This window comes from Meles meles, chromosome 1, assembly GCF_922984935.1.
Source record: "Meles meles chromosome 1, mMelMel3.1 paternal haplotype, whole genome shotgun sequence".
Classification (NCBI taxonomy): Eukaryota; Metazoa; Chordata; class Mammalia; order Carnivora; family Mustelidae; genus Meles; species Meles meles.
In genome coordinates this window covers 37,981,718-38,001,589 of record NC_060066.1, presented here as the reverse complement: position 1 = coordinate 38,001,589, position 19,872 = coordinate 37,981,718, and the positions used below count along the sequence as shown (strand labels likewise).

The 19,872-nt window shown below is 34.4% G+C and overlaps 1 protein-coding gene across 2 annotated transcripts in view; it reads left to right on the top strand.

Annotated features, from left to right (window-relative positions):
- Positions 1-19,872, top strand: part of VPS13B (vacuolar protein sorting 13 homolog B) — an 811,037-nt gene that overhangs the window by 415,570 nt on the left and 375,595 nt on the right. For both annotated transcript variants that reach the window (XM_045996973.1, XM_045996994.1), the window contains exon 24: positions 15,172-15,392. In XM_045996973.1, coding sequence (XP_045852929.1) covers positions 15,172-15,392 — 221 coding nt within the window. The remainder of the gene's footprint in view (positions 1-15,171; positions 15,393-19,872) is intronic.

Sequence of the window (19,872 nt, the reverse complement as noted above, 5' to 3'; positions counted from 1 at the left end):
CAAGTCAGGAAATGACAGATGCTGGAGAGGATGTGGAGAAAGGGGAACCCTCCTCCACTGTTGGTGGGAATGCAAGCTGGTCCAACCACTCTGGAAAATAGCATGGAGGTTCCTCAAAATGTTGAAAATAGAACTACCCTATGACCCAGCAATTGCACTACTGGGTATTTACCCTAAAGATACAAACATAGTGATCCGAAGGGGCACGTGTACCCGAATGTTTAATTTTGTTTTTATGCTTTATCTTTTGTTTTCTGTTACTTTTTTTCCCAGCTCACTGATAATGCTTATGGTTCATCCATTCTGCTGTTGGACACCTCTAGTGTACTTATAAGTTCAGTTTTAAATTTTTTAAAATTTTATCTATTTATTTGACAGAGATCACAAGTAGGCAGAGAGGCAAGCAGAGGGAGAGGAAGGGAAACAGGCTCCCTGCTGAGCAGAGTGCCCGATGTGGGGCTCGATCCCAGAACCGTGAAATCATGACCTGAGCTGAAGGCAGAGGCTTTAACCCACTGAGCCACCCAGGTTCCCCTTTAAGTTCAGTTTTAATATCTCTTTTGTGTTTTCTTATTTTCTATCTCTGTGTTGACGCTACTATTGTGTTCCTCTATTACTTAGATAGGTGAGCATCTTTATGACCGTTATTTTGAACACTATCTGGTAGATTGTGTTTCTCCATTTCATTAAGATCTTTTTCTGCAGATTTTCCTTATTTTTTGGTTTGGAATATATTCCTCTGTCTACTCATTTTGGTTGTTTATCTGTATGTATTAGGTGAAATGGCTACTTCTCTCAGCCTTGAAGCAATAGTCTTGTGTAGGAGCTGTTTTGTGTGGCCCAGAAGTACTATCTCCTGTGGCTACCAGAGCTAGACATGCTCTGGGTATCCCTCCTGTGGACTGTTCATCCACTGGCTTTCATAGGGCCGCAGCTGCTATGTGTGAAAGGTAGGGCTCTGGGTACTCACCTGGCCTGTTGTATCTTGGCTACTGCATGGGGAGAGTGGGCTTCCAGCTTCTTGCCTATCCTGGATGTGGCTTGCTGTCTTGGTGGATTGGGCATGGCTTGGGGCATTTATCTAGCTTTTTTACACCTTGGGTGCCACATGGGAGTGGACAGGGCAGGAGGCTTACCTGGCCTGTTCATGGTAAATGTAGGCAGACCATATCTACCCACACCAAGACACATTCTAAATAAAATGGTAAAAGGTAGGGGTGCCTGTGTGGCTCAGTCTCTTAGTCTTCTCATACTTAATTTTAGCTCAGGTCACGATCTCACGGTTGAGAGATTGAGCCCCGTATCTGGTTCCAGCAGACTAAAACGGGTCCACCTAAAATGGTACCTTTTGGCTTGTTCACCAACAAGGTAGGATGAGATTGCAAAAATGGCTGTTGACATTTCTATTCACTGTTAAAATCCTTCCAGATTCCTTTTTTAAATCTCTTAGATTTATTTATTTATCTATTTATTTATTTATTTCCTTGCAGATTACTGTCTCTCTGGTAGCCACTTTAACATTAGTAAATGGGTCTTCCTCTCTTATGGTCTAAGTGCTTTTTATTTCTTGCTTTTGTGATGGATCACAGGGCAAATAGGTTTGGGGGCAAGCGCTTTGAGAACAGAACTTTATTTCCTAACATACTGTGATTCACCTGGTCTTAATCATTGTTGATATTAAAAACTATACATTTTAGACCTTGTCTTTACTGTGCCTGCCCCTAACGTCAGGATTACTGATGTGGGGCACAGTCCCTTAACTTTTCCAGGGAGTGTTCTATTTGTAGGACTTCTCCCACTTGTGCCTCATCTGGGGTGGTTTTCGGGCAAGGCCATGTCTGCCTCTTCCACTCTTCTACATGTCTCTCTTCTGACTTTTGTGTGGATGTGCTGCTCATCTAGATCTCAGGTCCTTTTTAGAGGAAAACGATGCCATACGTAGTTTTAAGTTATTGTGTCTACAGAAGGACGTGAGTTCAGGGTCTTCCTATTTCACCATCTTGAACTCTCATGAAAAATTGGTATGACAAGTCTACAGTAGGTTTTTGTTGTTGTTGTTGTTGTCGTTGTTGTTTTGGTTTGGTTTGGTTTTTTGCTTTGTTTTTTAAGGTATTTGAGAAAGTTAGGAGAGAGCAGGTGGTATCTAGATGTATATATGCCTCAATATTCTTAGGTTGCAAGGAACAGAAATCCAGTCAGGATAATTTAAACAAAAATGGAACTTAATGACTCATTCTTTTTATATTCTATTATAGAAAGCAACTTGGACTTTTAGATAAAATTTTTAGATTAATCCCACCATTTGACTCTGGTGGTTATGAACACCATATTTTCAATTAAAACTTTTTCTCTTTTTATTTTCTTGTCCTCACAAGACCTGCTAAATTATTTTTTTCTTCCTCTTTGTCTTTGGTGTTGCTTGGTTATCATTGTGAGTTCTAGATTTCTATGAAAACTGTAATTTATTGACACCAGTTATTTAAATTTATGATGGAATGAACAACAAAGAATAGAATTTCCTGTGTAACCAAGATTTTGTGCTTCAGATCTTTTATTTTGATGGAAATACTTTACTATATTGCAGTGTCTGTTGTTGTGTTGTTGTGGATCGTGCCACCCTATGATTTAGAAAGGAAATTCATATCCGGTACTTCTTTAGAGAAAAGTAGGGCCACTCTTCCCATTCTTCTACCACTCAACCCCAGCTTTAGTATCATCTTCTGTATTCTTTGAACAAGGGACATCTCTGTCCTACTGCAGGGCTTTAGCAGATACTCCATAGGTGACAGCCACCTTCTTGATCTCTTCTCTAGCCTTTCTTCTCTCATTTATCAGGCTTCTGTGTACTTCACTTGCCAGATCACTCTGTTCTGTTCTCTTACTGCTTTTGACTCATCACTCTTAATACTCCTATCCCAATTTTAGTTATTTTTATTCAGCCCCTGATTTCCCTACTCGGGTGAAAAGGGCAAGAAGCATATCTGTCTTATTCATGGTGTTATTCCTATCACCTAGCACAATGAATGGCACAAAATAGGGCTTACTAATTGAAGAGTATGCTGTTCAGTACATAGTTTTTGGTTACTCTAAGGAGAAAAAAAAAGAACTTTAAAAATGAAAAGGGCAACTTCTGACTTGTCTTCAAGTTCATAAATAATTGAAAAAGAATTCTTCGTCATTATGATTTGAAAAAAAAGTAAAAAGAAAAACAATTACAAAATGATCGAGGGGATGAACAAGAAGGGTTCTCTCATAGATTTCAGGCTTACTCTGTTCTGAATTTAAGGTTCAAAATGAGGAACCATTTGTTGAGCTGTCATCTGATTTCAATTGCCATGGAAAGGGAGAGATGATCTCTAATATAGTCAGATCCAATCTATATAAGGTATTTGGGTCAAAATCAACATCTTGAGTTTCATTAGCAGGCATTTGCAGTGAGGCTTGCAGATGTAATTTGCTACATCCAGCTCACACCTCTGAGCAGATGGGTTTCCAAACTGTGCCTAGCAGAGATTTGTTTTTTCTTCTTTGAAAGAGTTGCCTGCAACTTTAATAAAATATTTTGACAGAAATGGAATATTGAGATCATTTATAAATTAAAACTTTGCTCTTGTTGGATTTAGTGAATTTACATAGAAACTGATATTAAAATTGTTGAGCATCTATGAAAAACAGAAAGGCTATTTTTCCATGTAATTTTTTTTCATCTTACTGGTATATATTTATTTGTTCCATTTTTGAATTTTTAAATATCTTACTTTGATAACTATAATTTCCACTTGTTCTGAAAGATGATGCTGTACTATTATAATAGCTTTTTTTTTCCAGTTTTACTCAGTGTCTGTGACTTTAGTTTTTAGTCCATATGTAAATGAGATACCTTGGGGAAAAGAAGAAGCTCAGAAAAGAGCTTAAGATTTGTTCCTGATGTTGCTGCTGTTAAATAAATCTCTTAGAGGCCATCATATATGTATTATAAATGAAGTTAAGCTGTTGAAATGCCTAACTGTAGTTAATATAATTGTTATATACATTATTATGTTCTCAATAGCTCACATCCATCCTGCTACCTCATATGTTAAGCCGTGGGTTCTGTGACTTAAAGGCTTGAGAATGACCTTACTTTATTTATTCCCTGTCAATCAGTTTTGTATTTCCCAACAATCCTCCTCCCTGCCATGCGCGTGCACACACACACACACGCGCACACAAACTTATTTTAAAAACAAAACCAATATGGCAGATCCAATGTGTCATATTTTTCCTTTAAAATAAAATACATAATTTATATTGTCTTAAGATCATAAAAATGTGTTTTTTAAATGATACCAAGGTAACATATTCTCATTAAAGGAATGTTTAAAAAATTGGGATATAAGTGGCACGTAGCAATGGTTAATTTAGAGTATAGAACATGTTGATTTGCTGCTACCTTTATATATTGCAGTATGATTACCATCAGGGTATCAGCTAACACTTCTGTAGGTCACGTAATTATCATTTCTCTTTTATGGTGAAAACTTTTAATACCTAAAACAGCTTTGAAGTATATAATACAATATTATTGACCATAATTGGGGAATCGTGCATTAGACCTCCAGAACTTCTTCATTTTCTACTTGTAAGTTTGTAACCTTTAATAGAATATCCCCAATTTTATTGTATGTGGATATTTAATTTTCCCAGCATTATTTGTTCAAAATACCGTCCCTATGGAATTATCTTGGCACCTTTGCTGAAAAATCAATCAACCATAAGTCTAAGGTTTTTTGTTTATTTTCCCCTGGAATCTCAATTCTATTCCATTAATCTCTATGCTATCTTTGTCCTTGTAGCACATGATGTTGATTATGGTGGTGTGTTATATTGTCCTTAAAATTATGTGATATAAGTCATCCAACTGTCTTTTTTCCTTAGAAATTATTTTGTCTATTTTAGGTTCTTTACATCCTTATGCAAATTTGAGCATTAGTTTACTCTGTAGTTTTCTGGCAGATAAGTTCCCCTTATCTGGTTTTCATAACAGGATAATTCTGGCCTTATAGAATAACTTGGGAAGTCTTTCCACCTCCTCTCTTTCTGAAAGTGTGTGGAAAAATGGCATTATTTTGTTAATGTTTGATAGAGTTTACTCTTGAAGTCACAGGGAATGGGTGGGCTGCTTTTTTTTATAGAAAGTTTTTAAATTAATAATTCAGTCACTTTATTTGTTTTTAGGTCTATTCAGATTTTCTATTCCTCTTCTAGTCAGTGTTAATAAATTCTAGTCAGTGTTAATAAATTGTGTCTAGAAAGTTATCCATTTATTTAAGTCCTCTTAATTGTTGGGGTATACAGAGCTCATAATACTGTCTTTGAATCCTTCTTAATTTTATTAGGGTTGGTAGTCATAGTCCTTCTTTAGTTATTGATTTTTGTAATATGTGGATTATCTTCTTTTTGAAGTTAAAGACTTGTCATGTTGCTGATCTATTCTTAGGATCAACTTTTAGCTTTATTGATTTTTTTTCTGTTGTGTTTCATTCATTTCTGCTATAATCTTAATTTTTTTTTTTGCTTGCTTTCTGTTTGACTTTCTTTTTTTTTCTGATTTCTTAAGGGGAAATCTTAGGTTGTTTTTTTTTAAACTTGGTTATTGATGTGACAGTTTATTGTTTTATGATATAGACATTAAATGCCTATAAATTTTTCTTTAAGCACTCCTTTAACTGCATTTCAGAAATTCACAAATATTGTTGTTCTTATTTACTTTACCGTATTTTGCAATTTTCCTTATGTTTTCTTCTCTTGCCTTTGTGTTATTTAGAAACACTGGGTTGTTTAACTTCCAGGTACTTGAAAATTTCATGGATTTCTTTTTGTTGCTGTTTTCTGATTTAATCCCACTATAGTCTAGAACATAGATTTAATAATTTAATCCTTTTAAATTTATTAACCTTTGTGTTATGGTCTATCATATGGTCTATTTGAGAGACTGTTCCATATGTGCTTCAGTGGTTTTTCTGTGGTGTGTCAGTAAGTTTGAGTGGGTTGATATTGTTGTATACTCATCTATAGACACAGTGACTTCCTATCTATTTATTTTATCAATTATTGAGAGTGGAGTATTGAAATATTCAAGTTTTACTGTTTAGTTGCTTATTCTTTAAATCCTGTCTGTTTTTGCTTCTTGTATTTTGAAGCTCTATTGTTAGATGCATATGCATATGTAATTAATTGGTAACAGCTTCCTAAAGTATTGACCCCATTATCTCTATTAAATGTCTCTTTTTCTCTCTGTAATACTCACTTTTTAAAAAAGATTTTATTATTTATTTGAGAGAGAGAGAGAGAGCATCAGTAGGGAGAAGGAAGAAAGAGGGAGAGAGAGAAAGGATCTTAAGCAGAGTCCCTACTGAGCATGGAGACCAACATGGGGCTGGATCCCAAGACCCTGAGATCAGGACCTGAGCCCAAATCAAGAGTCCGATGCCCAATCGACTGTGCCAAGCAGATACAATATATATCCCTCCTGCTTGCCCCCCCATCTCTTTCTAAATAAAGAAATAAATATTTAAGTTGGTCATTTGCTGATTATTGTCTCTTTTGTGTACTTTGTACCTCTGATCCTCTTTTACTACCTCTTATATTTTAAATGTGTATTCTAGTGTACCATTCTATTTTCTCCAATACTTACACAATGTAGTTTTTCAATGGTGACTATATAGGGATTGTATTATTATGCATCTGAATTTATCACTCTCTAACTTAGATATATTTTAACTTAATTTTTATGAATTATAGAAAATTTGTTCTAACAAATTTTATTCTCTACCTCATTCTGTTCATATAGATTACATCTCCATGAATAATTACCCAACAATAGTCTTATTTATTACTCTCTGCCTTTTAAAGAACTTAAGAAAAATGGGAAATAATACATTTATAGTCTTCCATATTAACGCACATCTTGTTCATATCCAGGTCTCTTCATTTTTTTCTGTTGGTTTGAATTAATATCTGATGGACTTACTTTAGTATTTCTTATAAGGCACTTTGCTAGCAATGAGTATCTCTTGTTTATCTGAGATTGTTTATCTGACATTTCATTTTAATATTTGGAATATAATTTTTCTGGATATAGTGTGTTTGCCTTGACAGTTCTTTATTTACTTTCCTATATATTTTTCCTCTCTTCTGGTATTTGAATGTAATTTCTCACTGCCTTCTTTTTTTCCCCTTTAGGGTCTTTTTTCCCCCAGTTTTTATTTAAATTCCAGTTAGTTAAGATACAGGGTAATATTAGTTTCAGATGTAAAATTTAGTGATCCACACTTATGTATGACAGCTGGTACTCATCACAAGTAGTGACTCCTTAATCCCATCACCTATTTAACTCAATCCGGCCACCTCTGCTCTGGTAACCATTAGTGTGTTTTCTACAGTTAAGAGTCTGTTTCTTGCTTTTCTTCTTTTTCCTCCCATGATCATTTGTTTCTTAAATTCCACTTATGAGTGAAATCATATGGGATTTGTCTTTCTCTGACTTATCTCACTTAGCATAGTACTCTCTAGCTCTATCCATGCCATTGCAAATGGCAAAATTTCATTCTTTTTTGATGGCTGAGTAATATTCCTGTGTGTGTGTGTGTGTGTGTGTGTGTGTGTGTGTATCAGTCTTCTTTATCCATTCATCAGTCAGTGAACATTTGGGCTCTTTCCTTAATTTGGATATTGTTGATACTCTGTCTTCTGAACTCCATTATTTTACATGAAAGTCAACTTTAAAATGTATTGATTTTCTCCTATATATAATGATTTTTTTTTTTTTTTTACTGCTTTCAAGAATTTCTCTGGTTCTTTAGCTTTCACCAATTTCTCTATATTAAATCTAGGTATTTGTGTGTTAATATTCATCCTGTTTGGGCTTGGTTGAGCTGTTTGAATGTTATGTGTTAATGCTGTTTATCAATTTTAGGATTCTTCAGCCATTGTTTCCTCAAATATTTTTCTCTTATTTTCTCTGTTCTCTCCTTCTGGGTCTTGTGTTAAATTTGTATCAGTATGTTTGATGTTGTTCTTCAGGTCTCTGAGGCTTTGTTAATTTTTTCAAAAAATTTTTTCAGATTGGATAATTTCTATTGATATGTCCTCCATTTTTAAAAAGATCCTTCCTTCTTTCTCTTTTCTTTTCCCTTCCCTTCCTGTCCCTTTTCTTTCTTTTCCTTTTCTTTTTCTTTTCTTTCTATTTGTTAGCATGAGCAGGGAGAGGGACAGAGAGGGAGGGAGAGGAAGACGGAAAGAATCTCAGGCAGACTCCAGGCTGAGCGTGGAGATCAATGCAGGGCTTGATCTCATGACTTAGAGACCATGATCTGAACTGAAACAGTTACTTAACCAACTGCTTTACCCAAATGCCCTGATAAGTTTCTTAAATATGAGTGAAATAATATAGCACTTTTCCTTCTCTGTCTTATTTCACTTATCATAATACCCTCTATGTCCATCCATATTGCCCAAATACATGCTTTCATTCTTTTTCCTGGCCACTTAATATTCACGTGTGTTTCTTATCAATTAACCTGTTGATTGACATTTAGGTTGCTTTCATGTTTTGGCTCTTGTAAATAATGCTGCAGTAAACGTACAGGTGCATATATCTTTTTGAGTTAGTGTTTTTGTTTTCTCTGGGTAAATACCCAATAGTGAAATTATTGGATCATATAGTATTTCAATTTTTGATTTTTTGAGGAATCTCCATAGTATTGACCACAGTGTCTACACCGGTTTTGCATTCCCACCAATACACATGAGTGTTTTTTTTGTCTACATCCTTTCCAATACTCGTTTCTTATGTTTTTGTTACATTTTGACAGGTAGGAGGTGGCATCTCATTGTGGCTTTTGATTTGCAGTTTCCTGATGAGTGAGGTTGAGCATTTTTATGTATCTGTTAGCCATCTGGACGTCTTCTTTGGAGAAATGTCTATACATGTCTTTTGTCCACTTTTAATTATTCATTGTGTATGTGTGTGTCTTGTATAAGTTATTTATATATTTTGGATACAAATCCTTTATTGGATATGTCATTTGCAAATATATTTTTTCCATTCCTTAGGTCTGCTTTTAGTTGTGCTATTTCCTTTGCTGTGCATAAGCTTTTTATTTTGATGTAGTCCCTATAGTTTACTTTTGTATTTATTTCCCTTGCTTCAGGAGAAATTTGAAAAATGTTGCTACAGCAAATATCAGAAAAATTACTGCCAGTGCTCTCTTCTAGGATTTTCATGGTTTAAGGTTTTATTTTTATTTTATTTTTATTCCCCCCCTCCCAGGCAGAATTTTAATCACACATGCTTATGTAATCTGTACACAGGACATAAACAACTTACAGGACAGTAAATCTGAAATCAAATGTACATGTTGATACTTGCTTCTGAAGTATGGTATGATATGGGCACCCATCTAGAAGGAAAATGTCATTTCTCTACTCAATACTACATTTAAGGAAGTAAATGATCTCTACATCTTCCATCACCCACTGGGTTATGTACTCTTAGCCTCATCCATGACAGCCTCACACCAGGTCATCTGTGAACCAGCCCTCTGCTCTTCTACAAATGCCAGGTTTTCATGCCTCCCAGGGCTCCAGTCTCTATACATGAATAATTCTTGATGTTCCATTGTGGGTTCCTGGGTTAAAATGGCTACTGTCAATTGCTTTTCTCTCCAAAAGTTACTCACTGTTTTCCCTCTTTTTTTTTTTATTTATTTCTTTTGAGCATAACAATTCATTGTTTATGCACCACACCCAGTGCTCCATGCAATACGTGCCCTCCATAATACTCACCACCTGGCTCCCCCAACCTCCCATGCCCCGCCCCTTCAAAACCCTCAGGTTGTTTTTCAGAGTCCATAGTCTCTCATGGTTCATCTCCCCTTCCAATTTCCCTCAACTCCATTTTCCTCTCCATCTCCCTATGTCCTCCATGTTATTTGTTATGCTCCACAAATAAGTGAAACCATATGATAATTGACTCTCTCTGCTTAACTTAATTCACTCAGCATAATCTCTTCCAGTCCCGTACATGTTGATACAAAAGTTGGGTATTCATATTTTCTGATGGAGCCATAATACTCCATTGTGTATATGGACCACATCTTCCTTATCCATTCGTCCATTGAAGGGCATCTTTGTTCTTTCCATAGCTTGGCAACCGTGGCCATTGCTGCTATAAACATTGGGGTACAGATGGCCCTTCTTTTCACTACATCTGTATCTTTGGGGTAAATACCCAGTAGTGCAATTGCAGGGCCATAGGGAAGCTCTATTTTTAATTTCTTAAGGAATCTCCACACTGTTCTCCAAAGTGGCTGCACCAACTTGCATTCCCACCAACAGTGTAAGAGGGTTCCCTTTCTCCACATCCTCTCCAACACGCGTTGTTTCTTGTCTTGCTAATTTTGGCCCTTCTAACTGGTGTCAGGTGGTATCTCAATGTGGTTTTAATTTGAATCTCCCTGATGGCTAGTGATGATGAACATTTTTTCATGTGTCTGATAGCCATTTGTATGTCTTCATTGGAGAAATGTCTGTCCATGTCTTCTGCCCATTTTTTGATATGATTATCTGTTTTGTGTGTGTTGAGTTTGAGAAGTTCTTTATAGATCCTGGATATCAACCTTTTGTCTGTACTGTCATTTGCAAATATCTTCTCCCATTCCGTGGGTTGCCTCTTTGTTTTGTTGACTGTTTCCTTTGCTGTGCAGAAGCTTTTGATCTTGATGAAGTCCCAAAAGTTCATTTTCGCTTTTGTTTCCTTTTCCTTTGGAGACATATCTTGAAAGAAGTTGCTGTGGCAGATTTTGAAGAGGTTATTGCCTATGTTCTCCTCTAGGATTCTGATGGATTCCTGTTTCACGTTGAGGTCTTGTATCCATTTCGAGTTTATCTTTGTGTACGGTGTAAGAGAATGGTCGAGTTTCATTCTTCTACATGTAGCTGTCCAGTTTTCCCAGCACCATTTATTGAAGAGACTGTCTTTTTTCCTATTTTTATTTTCAGGTCTTTAATCTATTTTGAATTTATTTTTTGTATTTGGTGTTAAAAAGTAATCCTTCAGGGGCACCTGGGTGGTTCAGTGGGTTAAGCCTCTGCCTTTGGCTCTGGTCATGATCTCAGGGTCCTGGGATTGAGCCCTATATTGGGCTCTCTGCTCAGCAGAGAGCCTGCTTCCCCCCCCCCCTCTACCTACCTCTCTGCCTACTTGTGATCCCTCTCTCTCTCTCTGTCAAATAAATAAATAAATAAATCTTAAAAAAAAAAAAGAAATTAATCCTTCATTCTTTTGCATGTAACTGTCCAGTTTTCCCAGTACCATATATTGAAAATACTGTCTTTTCCTCATTGCATAGTCTTGCCTCCTTTATCATAGATTAATTGACCATGTAAGTATGTTTATTCCTGGGCTTTATATTTGGTTCCATTAATCTTTGTGAATATTTCTGTGTGAGTACCATACTGTTTTGACAACTACAGCTTTATAGCATATCCTGAAATCTTGTATTGCGAAACCTGCAACTTTGTTCTTCTTTCTGAGGATTGCTTTGGGTTTTGGGGGGTTTCTGTAATCTGTACAAATATTGTTATTCTTTGTTCTAGTTATGTGAAAAATGCTCTTGGTATTTTGATAGGAATTGCTTTGAATCTGTAGATTGCTTCAGGTAATATGGACATTTTAACAATATTAATTCTTCCAATCTGTGAGCATAAACTATCTTTCCCTGTGTTTGTGTTATCTTAAATGTCTTTCATCAGTGTTTTATAGTTTTCAGAGTACAGGTCTTGCACCTCCATAGTTGTTTACTCACAGGTATTTTATTCTTCTTGGTGCAGTTCAAGTGTGTGTGTAATACATATATAATTTTCTTTGTTATCTAAACCAGTTTTTTAGCTTCTGCTTCTAGTATCGTGCAAAATCAGCAACATATCATTACAATGTAAGGAAATTCAATGAAAAATACACATAATCCACTGTGTGTACTTTTTTAACGCTTTTCTCGTTATACGTGAATATTATCTAATAAACTCTAGTGTTCTCTTCCTCATTTTTAACACGTAACACAGTCTTACTGAGTTTTATGTATGTATTTTTCCCCAAAGCTCAGTCCTATTCATGCTCTTTCAAATTATTTAATCTGAATTAAAACAGTGTTGTGTTTGTCATTTTCATGATAATTATTTTATTGGTATCTTTTTCTCTGTCAATAATAGAGTTTTCACAAATTCACACAGAAATGGAATTATAAGTTTTGTTTTTCATTTTTCTTAGTTCTTTAGATACTTTGAAAATATCTGAATTCTACCAGCAATAGTTTATCTAAAATAAAACATGTTACTGCATTAGAACTTTACAATTAAATTTTTAAATAATGTCTTGAAAGTCTCAGAACAGTTCATGGTTCTGGCCTGCCATGTATCATATGAACATGAACGTGCCAGGTGAACATATTTTAGGGAGTCCCTAGAACATTATGTTCCCAGTTGCAATACGAATAAAAAATAAAAATCAATAACAAATAAAAATAATTTTTTAAAAAATATTTTATTTGTTTATTTGACAGAGATCACGAGTAGGCAGAGAGGCAGGCAGAGAGAGAGGGGGAAACAGGCTCTCCACTGAGCAGAGTGCCCGATGCAGGGCTCGATCCCAGGACCCTGAGATCATGACCTGAGCTGAAGGCAGAGGCTTTAACCCACTGAGCCACCCAGGTGCCCCAAATAAAAATAATTTTTTTTTATTTTGTTTGTACCTGTATTTAAGAGGAATACTTGTGCAGCTAATGATTTGCTGTGTTTTGATAATTTTTTTCACAATGATTAATTGTGGGAATTTTTGTCATTACATGTTAAGATCCCCACTTATAGGTGGAGTTTGCTTTTTAAAAGACAACCTGCAGGGGGCCTGGGTGGCTCAGTTGGTTAAGCGTCTGTCTTTGACTCAGGTCATGATCCCAGGGGTCCTGATCCCAGGGGTCCTGCTCAGCAGGGAGCCTGCTTCTCTCTCTTCCACTCTCCCTGCTTGTATTTTCTCTCTTGCTGTATCTCTCTCTTTCAAATATGTAAGTAAAATTAAAAAAAAAAAAAAAAAAGACAATCTGCAGACTAAATAAATGGGTGTGAAGTATTGCTTTAAAAGTTCTGTTTAAGACTTAGAATATGAAAAAACAAATTTCAGTTTATTGGTCTCATTCTAAAGGAGAAGCAGAGACACATCTACCATAGTACTAATGTTTGAGATTTTATTTTTAATTTAACAAATTTAAATTCAGTGCTCTTCATCCAACATACCCACCATTTAGCATTTCTTGGATAACATAAAATTTGAAAAACTATATATAGCTCAATACCAGTTTTAAAATATGTAACCTGAAATCATTCCAGAATATTTTAAGACAAATTTGGCAAAGAGTTTATTTTGTAAAATAGCATGGAACTTTGTGTAGGTCTTAAAATAATTTTAGAATTAGTTACAGATAATTTAATGTTTGTCATTCTTTCTTGGGGGCAAATATTTTAAATCTTAAGACAGGCAGAGTACCACAGTGCTGACCACATACTATTATGCAGTTTTCATTGTTTCCAGTCAAGTTATTGTGCCATACTATGTAGCTACATTTATTCTAGTATCCAGGTCTCAATTTCAATGATTCTAATTTTAATCTTATGAACTATATTTGGTCAGGACATTTTGAGTATTCAAACTTACAAGAACCTATCTCGTAGTATCTACTCAATATCACCATTTATAGTTCAAAGGGTTACTTATATTCCATATACTATGTGTGTATATGTATAAATATATAGTCTGATCCAGTTTATAATTCACTTGGTATCTTTACTGTCACTGGAAGATAACCTGAATGTAAAATTACAGTATGATCCTGCTTCTGTGTGGGCATATCTAGCACAATGCAGGGGAAAAAAAGACTTGAAGGAAATATTAGTTGTGTTAGTAGTTGTTATTGGGAGTGGTAGGGTTTTGACTAGTTTTGATTTTTCTTCTTTATATATTTTCTAATTTATCTTTTGTGATGTATCAGTACCTCTCATTTTAATATTTTCTGCTTAGAAAAATATTTTTAGGATTGGTTTTGATTTTTCTTTACATATTGTCTAACTTATATGCAGTGAGGTATTCTTACTTCTCTATTTAGAAAGTAATTATTTTCAATTTGCTTAAAAATAATTTAGCTCTCATAACAATGTCTACAATGTCTATACTTACAAGTCCTTGTAGAATTGCAAACTCAAAACTGTAAATCATAGAAACCTATTTTGCATTAGTTGGCATTTCAAGAGTAAATGTTAATAAATACTCCAATACTCAGTATACTTGAAAAAAATCATTTCACAAAGTACTTTATAACCACATTAAAGTGGTTTTATCTCATAATTTATATTCATGAATTAATCACTGATAAATAAAAGAAAAAAGTATAAAAAAAGGAAAGGAATTTTGCTTTTACTCTTGATATTTATGAGTGCTTATTTTTCATCAAGTATATTTTATTTTAAAATAACATATTATACCTAAGAATCACCAGCAGAAGATAACAAAATGCATCTTGGGTCTTACCCCCAGAGATTCTGATTAAGAAGGTCTGAATTAGAAACCAAGAATCTATGGTTTATATGTGCACCCACATGATTTTGTGCAGGTGATCCAATAGATGATAATAGATTATTCTTTTCCTCTTATTCCTCAGCTAGATCTATGGTCTCCAAAGTATAATGACTGCAACCCCAGCAATTGCACAATGTAACCTGCTAGAATGAAGAAAAAGGAAGTTAGAATTTCTATTTATATCTCCATCTCATTTCCTTAAGTTCTATTTCTATATGTTTCATAATGTATATAATTACTGATACAGTAGTATGTATTATTTCTTTACGTTTTATGATGTATATAATTCTTGATATGTAGTATAATAAATACAAATATAAACATTTTTCAAAATTACTTTTAAACAGCATATAAATTGTTTAGCACATTGGTCTCTGGTATAGTCGCTTTTTTGATGCTGTATTAAATGTTTTATATTTCAAAATTAGATGATAGACCTCTTACTATCAAGTGACAATTGTATTTTTATATGTGTGCTTATCTGCCCGCTTTGTCCTTGTTACCAGGTAATGCTTTTCCTTGGACTATCAGCTTGCATCATTTCAGTATGTATACCCTTTTCGGTAAACAAGTGACACTTTGCCTAGTGGAACCAATGGGTTGTACCTCTACTCTAGCTGTTACCTCTCAAAAACTACTCGCTACAGGACCTGATACAAGGCATTCATTTGTCGTCTGTCTCCATGTTGACCTAGAGTCGCTTCAGATAAAATGCTCGAACCCTCAGGTTAGTATTGTTGATTTATGAAAGGAAATTTAAAATAATGTGATTTAAGAACAATTGTTGTGAATTTTATAAAGATTTCTCTTCTGTTTAGTGTCCTAAATGATTTTTCACATCAAAATCAGAATGGTTAGATTAAGAATTGCTTTGAAGCTCTCTCAAGTTTTGTAACTTAAACTCTTCTGAAAGTGTAATGGTGGCAGCATAAATGCATCTTTTGGCTGAAAGAATGAAATCAGTTGCAGGTGTAAAGTGTTTAAACAGAAGGACTGCTTTATTATCAACCTGAAAGAGTCTTTTAACATGATCAAATACAATTTCAACAAGATTCTCACTCAGAACTTCTTTTGCTCTATACATGATATTTTAAAAAACCACTGTTTACTATTCAAGAAATTTATTTTACTAATCTTGTAACATTTCAGGTGGTATAAGCCAAGGGTGTTGAATTCTGTAGTGTTAGAATGTAATATGAATTTCAGTCTCCCAGATTTATACAAATTATTGTGTATAGTTAACTTGTTTCTTTAACCTTAAGCAGACTGCAGTATACTTTCTACATAGATTGTCAGTGTTGAATACCACTGAAATTATTTTAAAACAATTATTTTTAGATAGGTATTTGATCTGACAGGTCAATATTGATAAATCTGTGTTTATCTCAGCATTAGTGGTTATAAGCCATTAATTAAGCTCATTTTTAGACTGCATTTTTTTAAAGTGGGTTCAAATATTATTTCATATTTTATACAGCCTCCTTACTGATACCATCCTCCTTTCTCCTCTTCTTCCTGCCTGGTTAATGAGGATTAAAGGGACCTAATGGCTGCCAGATTTCTAAATATCATGTGAACTGGTACAGTGTAAACTCTAGTTAGACTATGAAAGATTTTCAACATATATTATAATCTCAAATAACTACTAAAAATAAAAATGTAAAAATACAAAGAGATAGGGCTAAGAGATGTATTAAAATGGAATACCAAAAATATTCATATGATCTAAAAAAAGTCAAGAAATGGTGACAGAGTTTAAAAACAGTGAATAGAAACAAATGAAATCTTATCATTTGCAACGACGTAAATGGAGCTATAGTCTATTATGCTAAGTGAAATAAGTAAGTCAGAGAAAGATAAATACCATATGATTTTACTTATATGTGGAATTTAAGAAACAAAGCAGGTGAACATAGGGAAAGGGGAGAAAAAAGAGGGAGGCAAAACATAAAAGACTCTTAACTATAGAAAAACAAACTGAGGATTAATGGAGTGTAGGTAGGCAGGGCATGGGCTAAATGGGTGATGGGTTTTAAGGAGGGTACTTGTTGTGAGGAGCCCTGGGTGTTGTATGTAAGTGATGAATCACTGAATTCTGCTGAAACCAGTATTACCCTGTATGTCAACAAATTAGTATTTAAATAAAAACTTGTAACATAAATAAATAGATAAAATGATAGAGCTGAGCTATTCTCACCAACAATGTTAAATCTTAATGATGTTAACTAGGAGTGTTTAGACCATGAGTTAGCAAACAAAAGCCTGCAGGCCAAAAACCCTGTTTTTACATTTTGTCTGAGGTTGCTGTTATGCAGAATTAAGTAGCAGCCCTAGAAAACAGTATGGCTCACAAAGCCTAGAATATTTACTGTCTGACCCTTTAGTGGAAAGTTTGCTGACCTCTGGTCCAGCTATTCCTATTAAAAGGCAGAGATTTATAGAGTAAGATTCCACTGTATATTGCTTAAAAGAGAAGCACTTGAAATAGAAAGAAGCATATAAATAAATGCATAGGAACAGTATACCATACAGACAGCATAAGATGGCTGGACTTGCTTATTTTAATATAAAATAAACTAAAGAAAAGGGGTATTTTTTTTTTAAAGATTGTATTTATTTGACAGAGAGACCACAAATAGGCAGAGAGGCAGGTAGCACGGGGCTGGGGGGTTGAGGGTGGGGGGGCAGGCTCCCTGCTGAGCAGAGAGCCTGACTCAGGGCTTGATCCCAGGACCCTGAGATCATGAACCTGAGCTGAAGGCAGAGGCTTAATCCATTGAGCCACCCAGGTGCCCCAAGAAAAAGGGTATTACCAGAGATAAATAATGACATGAAGCAAAAATGGGTGGAATTAAAGAAAAAACAGATGATTCTATCCAGTACTGCATAGTAGGAAATTTTTTTTACAGTCTCAGCAGTTATAAAGCAACTAGAAGAAAAATAAATACCACACATAGTAGGGAAGTTTATAACACCTTTCTCAGCAATTTATAAAGCAACCAGATAAAAGTAAATAATTGGAGATCTAGAAGAATGAAAAAAACTATACACTCATCTTGATCTAATTGACATTTATGGAACACTGTATCTAACAAACATGGACTACATGTTTTTTTCAGATGTACATTGTCTCATTTTGTTTACAAGATCAAAATAAAGTATATTATCTAATCATAATCAAAATGTATTAGAAATCAGTAGTAAACTGTAGAAAAACTGTATATATCTGGACAATAAACATGCTTCTAAATAATCTATGAATTACAAATTACAAAATTAAGGGTCCTTTCTAGAAAGCTAAAAAAAGAACAAGATAAACCTAAAAGAAGTAAAAGGCCAAAAACAATAAAGATAAGAGCAGAGAAGACTAGTACAATAAAAAGAGAGAGATAAAATACAAATTACCCACTTTGGGAATGAAGGAGGAACATTATCACACAGATCCTATAGAAAAAAAAAATAGAATATGAACAACTTTATGCCAGCAAGTGTAACAATTTAGATAAAATAGAAATTTTTACTGTAAAATTACTGTACAAAAATATACAAAATAGAAAATCTGAATATCCTTTTAATTCTATAAAAGAAATTAAATGGGATATCAAAATCAGTTTTAAAGAAAAGTTCAGGCCCCAGTGGATGAATTTTATCAAATATTCAAGGAGAAAAAAAACAGGAGATTTTCACAAATTTTTTTCCAGAAATATAGAATGAAGGATTCCTTCCCAAATTATTTTATTTATTTTTTTTAAAGATTGTATTTATTTATTTGACAGACAGATCACAAGTAGGCAGAGAAGAAGGCAGAAAGAAAGGGAGAAGCAGGCCCCCCACCAAGCAGAGAGCCCGATGCAGGGCTTGATCCCAGGACCCTGAGATCATGACCTGAGCTGAAGGCAGAGGCTTTAACCCACTGAGCCACCCAGGTGCCTCCCAAATTGTTTTATGAAGCCAGCATAATCCCATTACTGAATCCTGAAGAAGTCTTTACAAAAGAAGGAAATAGAAATCAATATCCCTCATGAAAATAAATGTAAAAATTCTTAATCAAATATTAGCAAATCAATATAGCAGTACATAAAAAATTAATAAATGGTGATAAAATAGGATTCATCTTAGAAATTCAAATTTGGTATAATATTAAAAAATCATTTAGTAGAATTCACCATATCAATAGAAGAGCTGAGAAAAATCCTATGAAAATTTCCATAGATGCAAGTAAAACATTTGACAAAATTTAACCACCCATTCATGATAAAAACTCTAAGCAAATTACAAATATTAGAGAATTTTTCAAAGCTGATAAAGGATATATATAGGAAATCAAATATCATATTGAATTGTTTTCCACTAAAATACAAGAAAAGCCCAGAATGCCTGCTTTTATTACTTAATCTGTATCATACTAGATGTCCTAGCCATTCCAATAAACCAAAGGAAACTAAAAAGCATAAAGATAAGGAAAGAAGTAAAGATCTTTCTATTTGTTTATGATAAAATGTTTTATAGAAAATCCTAGAGGAATTAACAACCTATTAATAAAATTATCAAGGTTGTAGGAGACAAGAGTAATGAATAAAAATCAGTTGTATTTTTACATAGTAGCAGCAAACAACTAGAAACTGGAATGAATCCATGCCACTTGTATTGATGCCCAGAAACATGAACAAATGAATCTAACTAAAGATGTCCAAGTTTTACTATGAAAACCAGAAAGCATTGCTGGGAGAATTTAAAGAACCTAACTGGAGAGATATACCTATTCATAGATTATATCAATCAATATTGTTCAAAGGGCAGCTCTTCCCAAATTGATTTTGATATTGGGCATAATCAAGTTTAAAAATATTTTCTCTTTGAAAGATACAGTAAGATAGTAGAAAGTCATATACTAGGAGAAAGTGTTTTTATAAAGTTTTAAGGGGTGCCTGTGGCTTAGTCATTAAGTGTCTGCCTTCAGCTCAGGTTATGATCCCAGAGTCCTGGGATCAAGCCCCACATTGGGCTCCGCTTAGCGGGAAGCCTGCTTCCACCTCTCCTCCCCCCTGCTCATCTTCCCTCTCTCACTGTGTCTTTCTCTGTCAAATAAGTAAAATCATTTTTAAAAATTTAAAAAAATAAAATTTTAATGTATCAGACCATGTGTGATGTGGGGGGAGGCAAGAGAAGCAGAGGGAGAGGGAAAGAGAGAATCTCATAATACTATA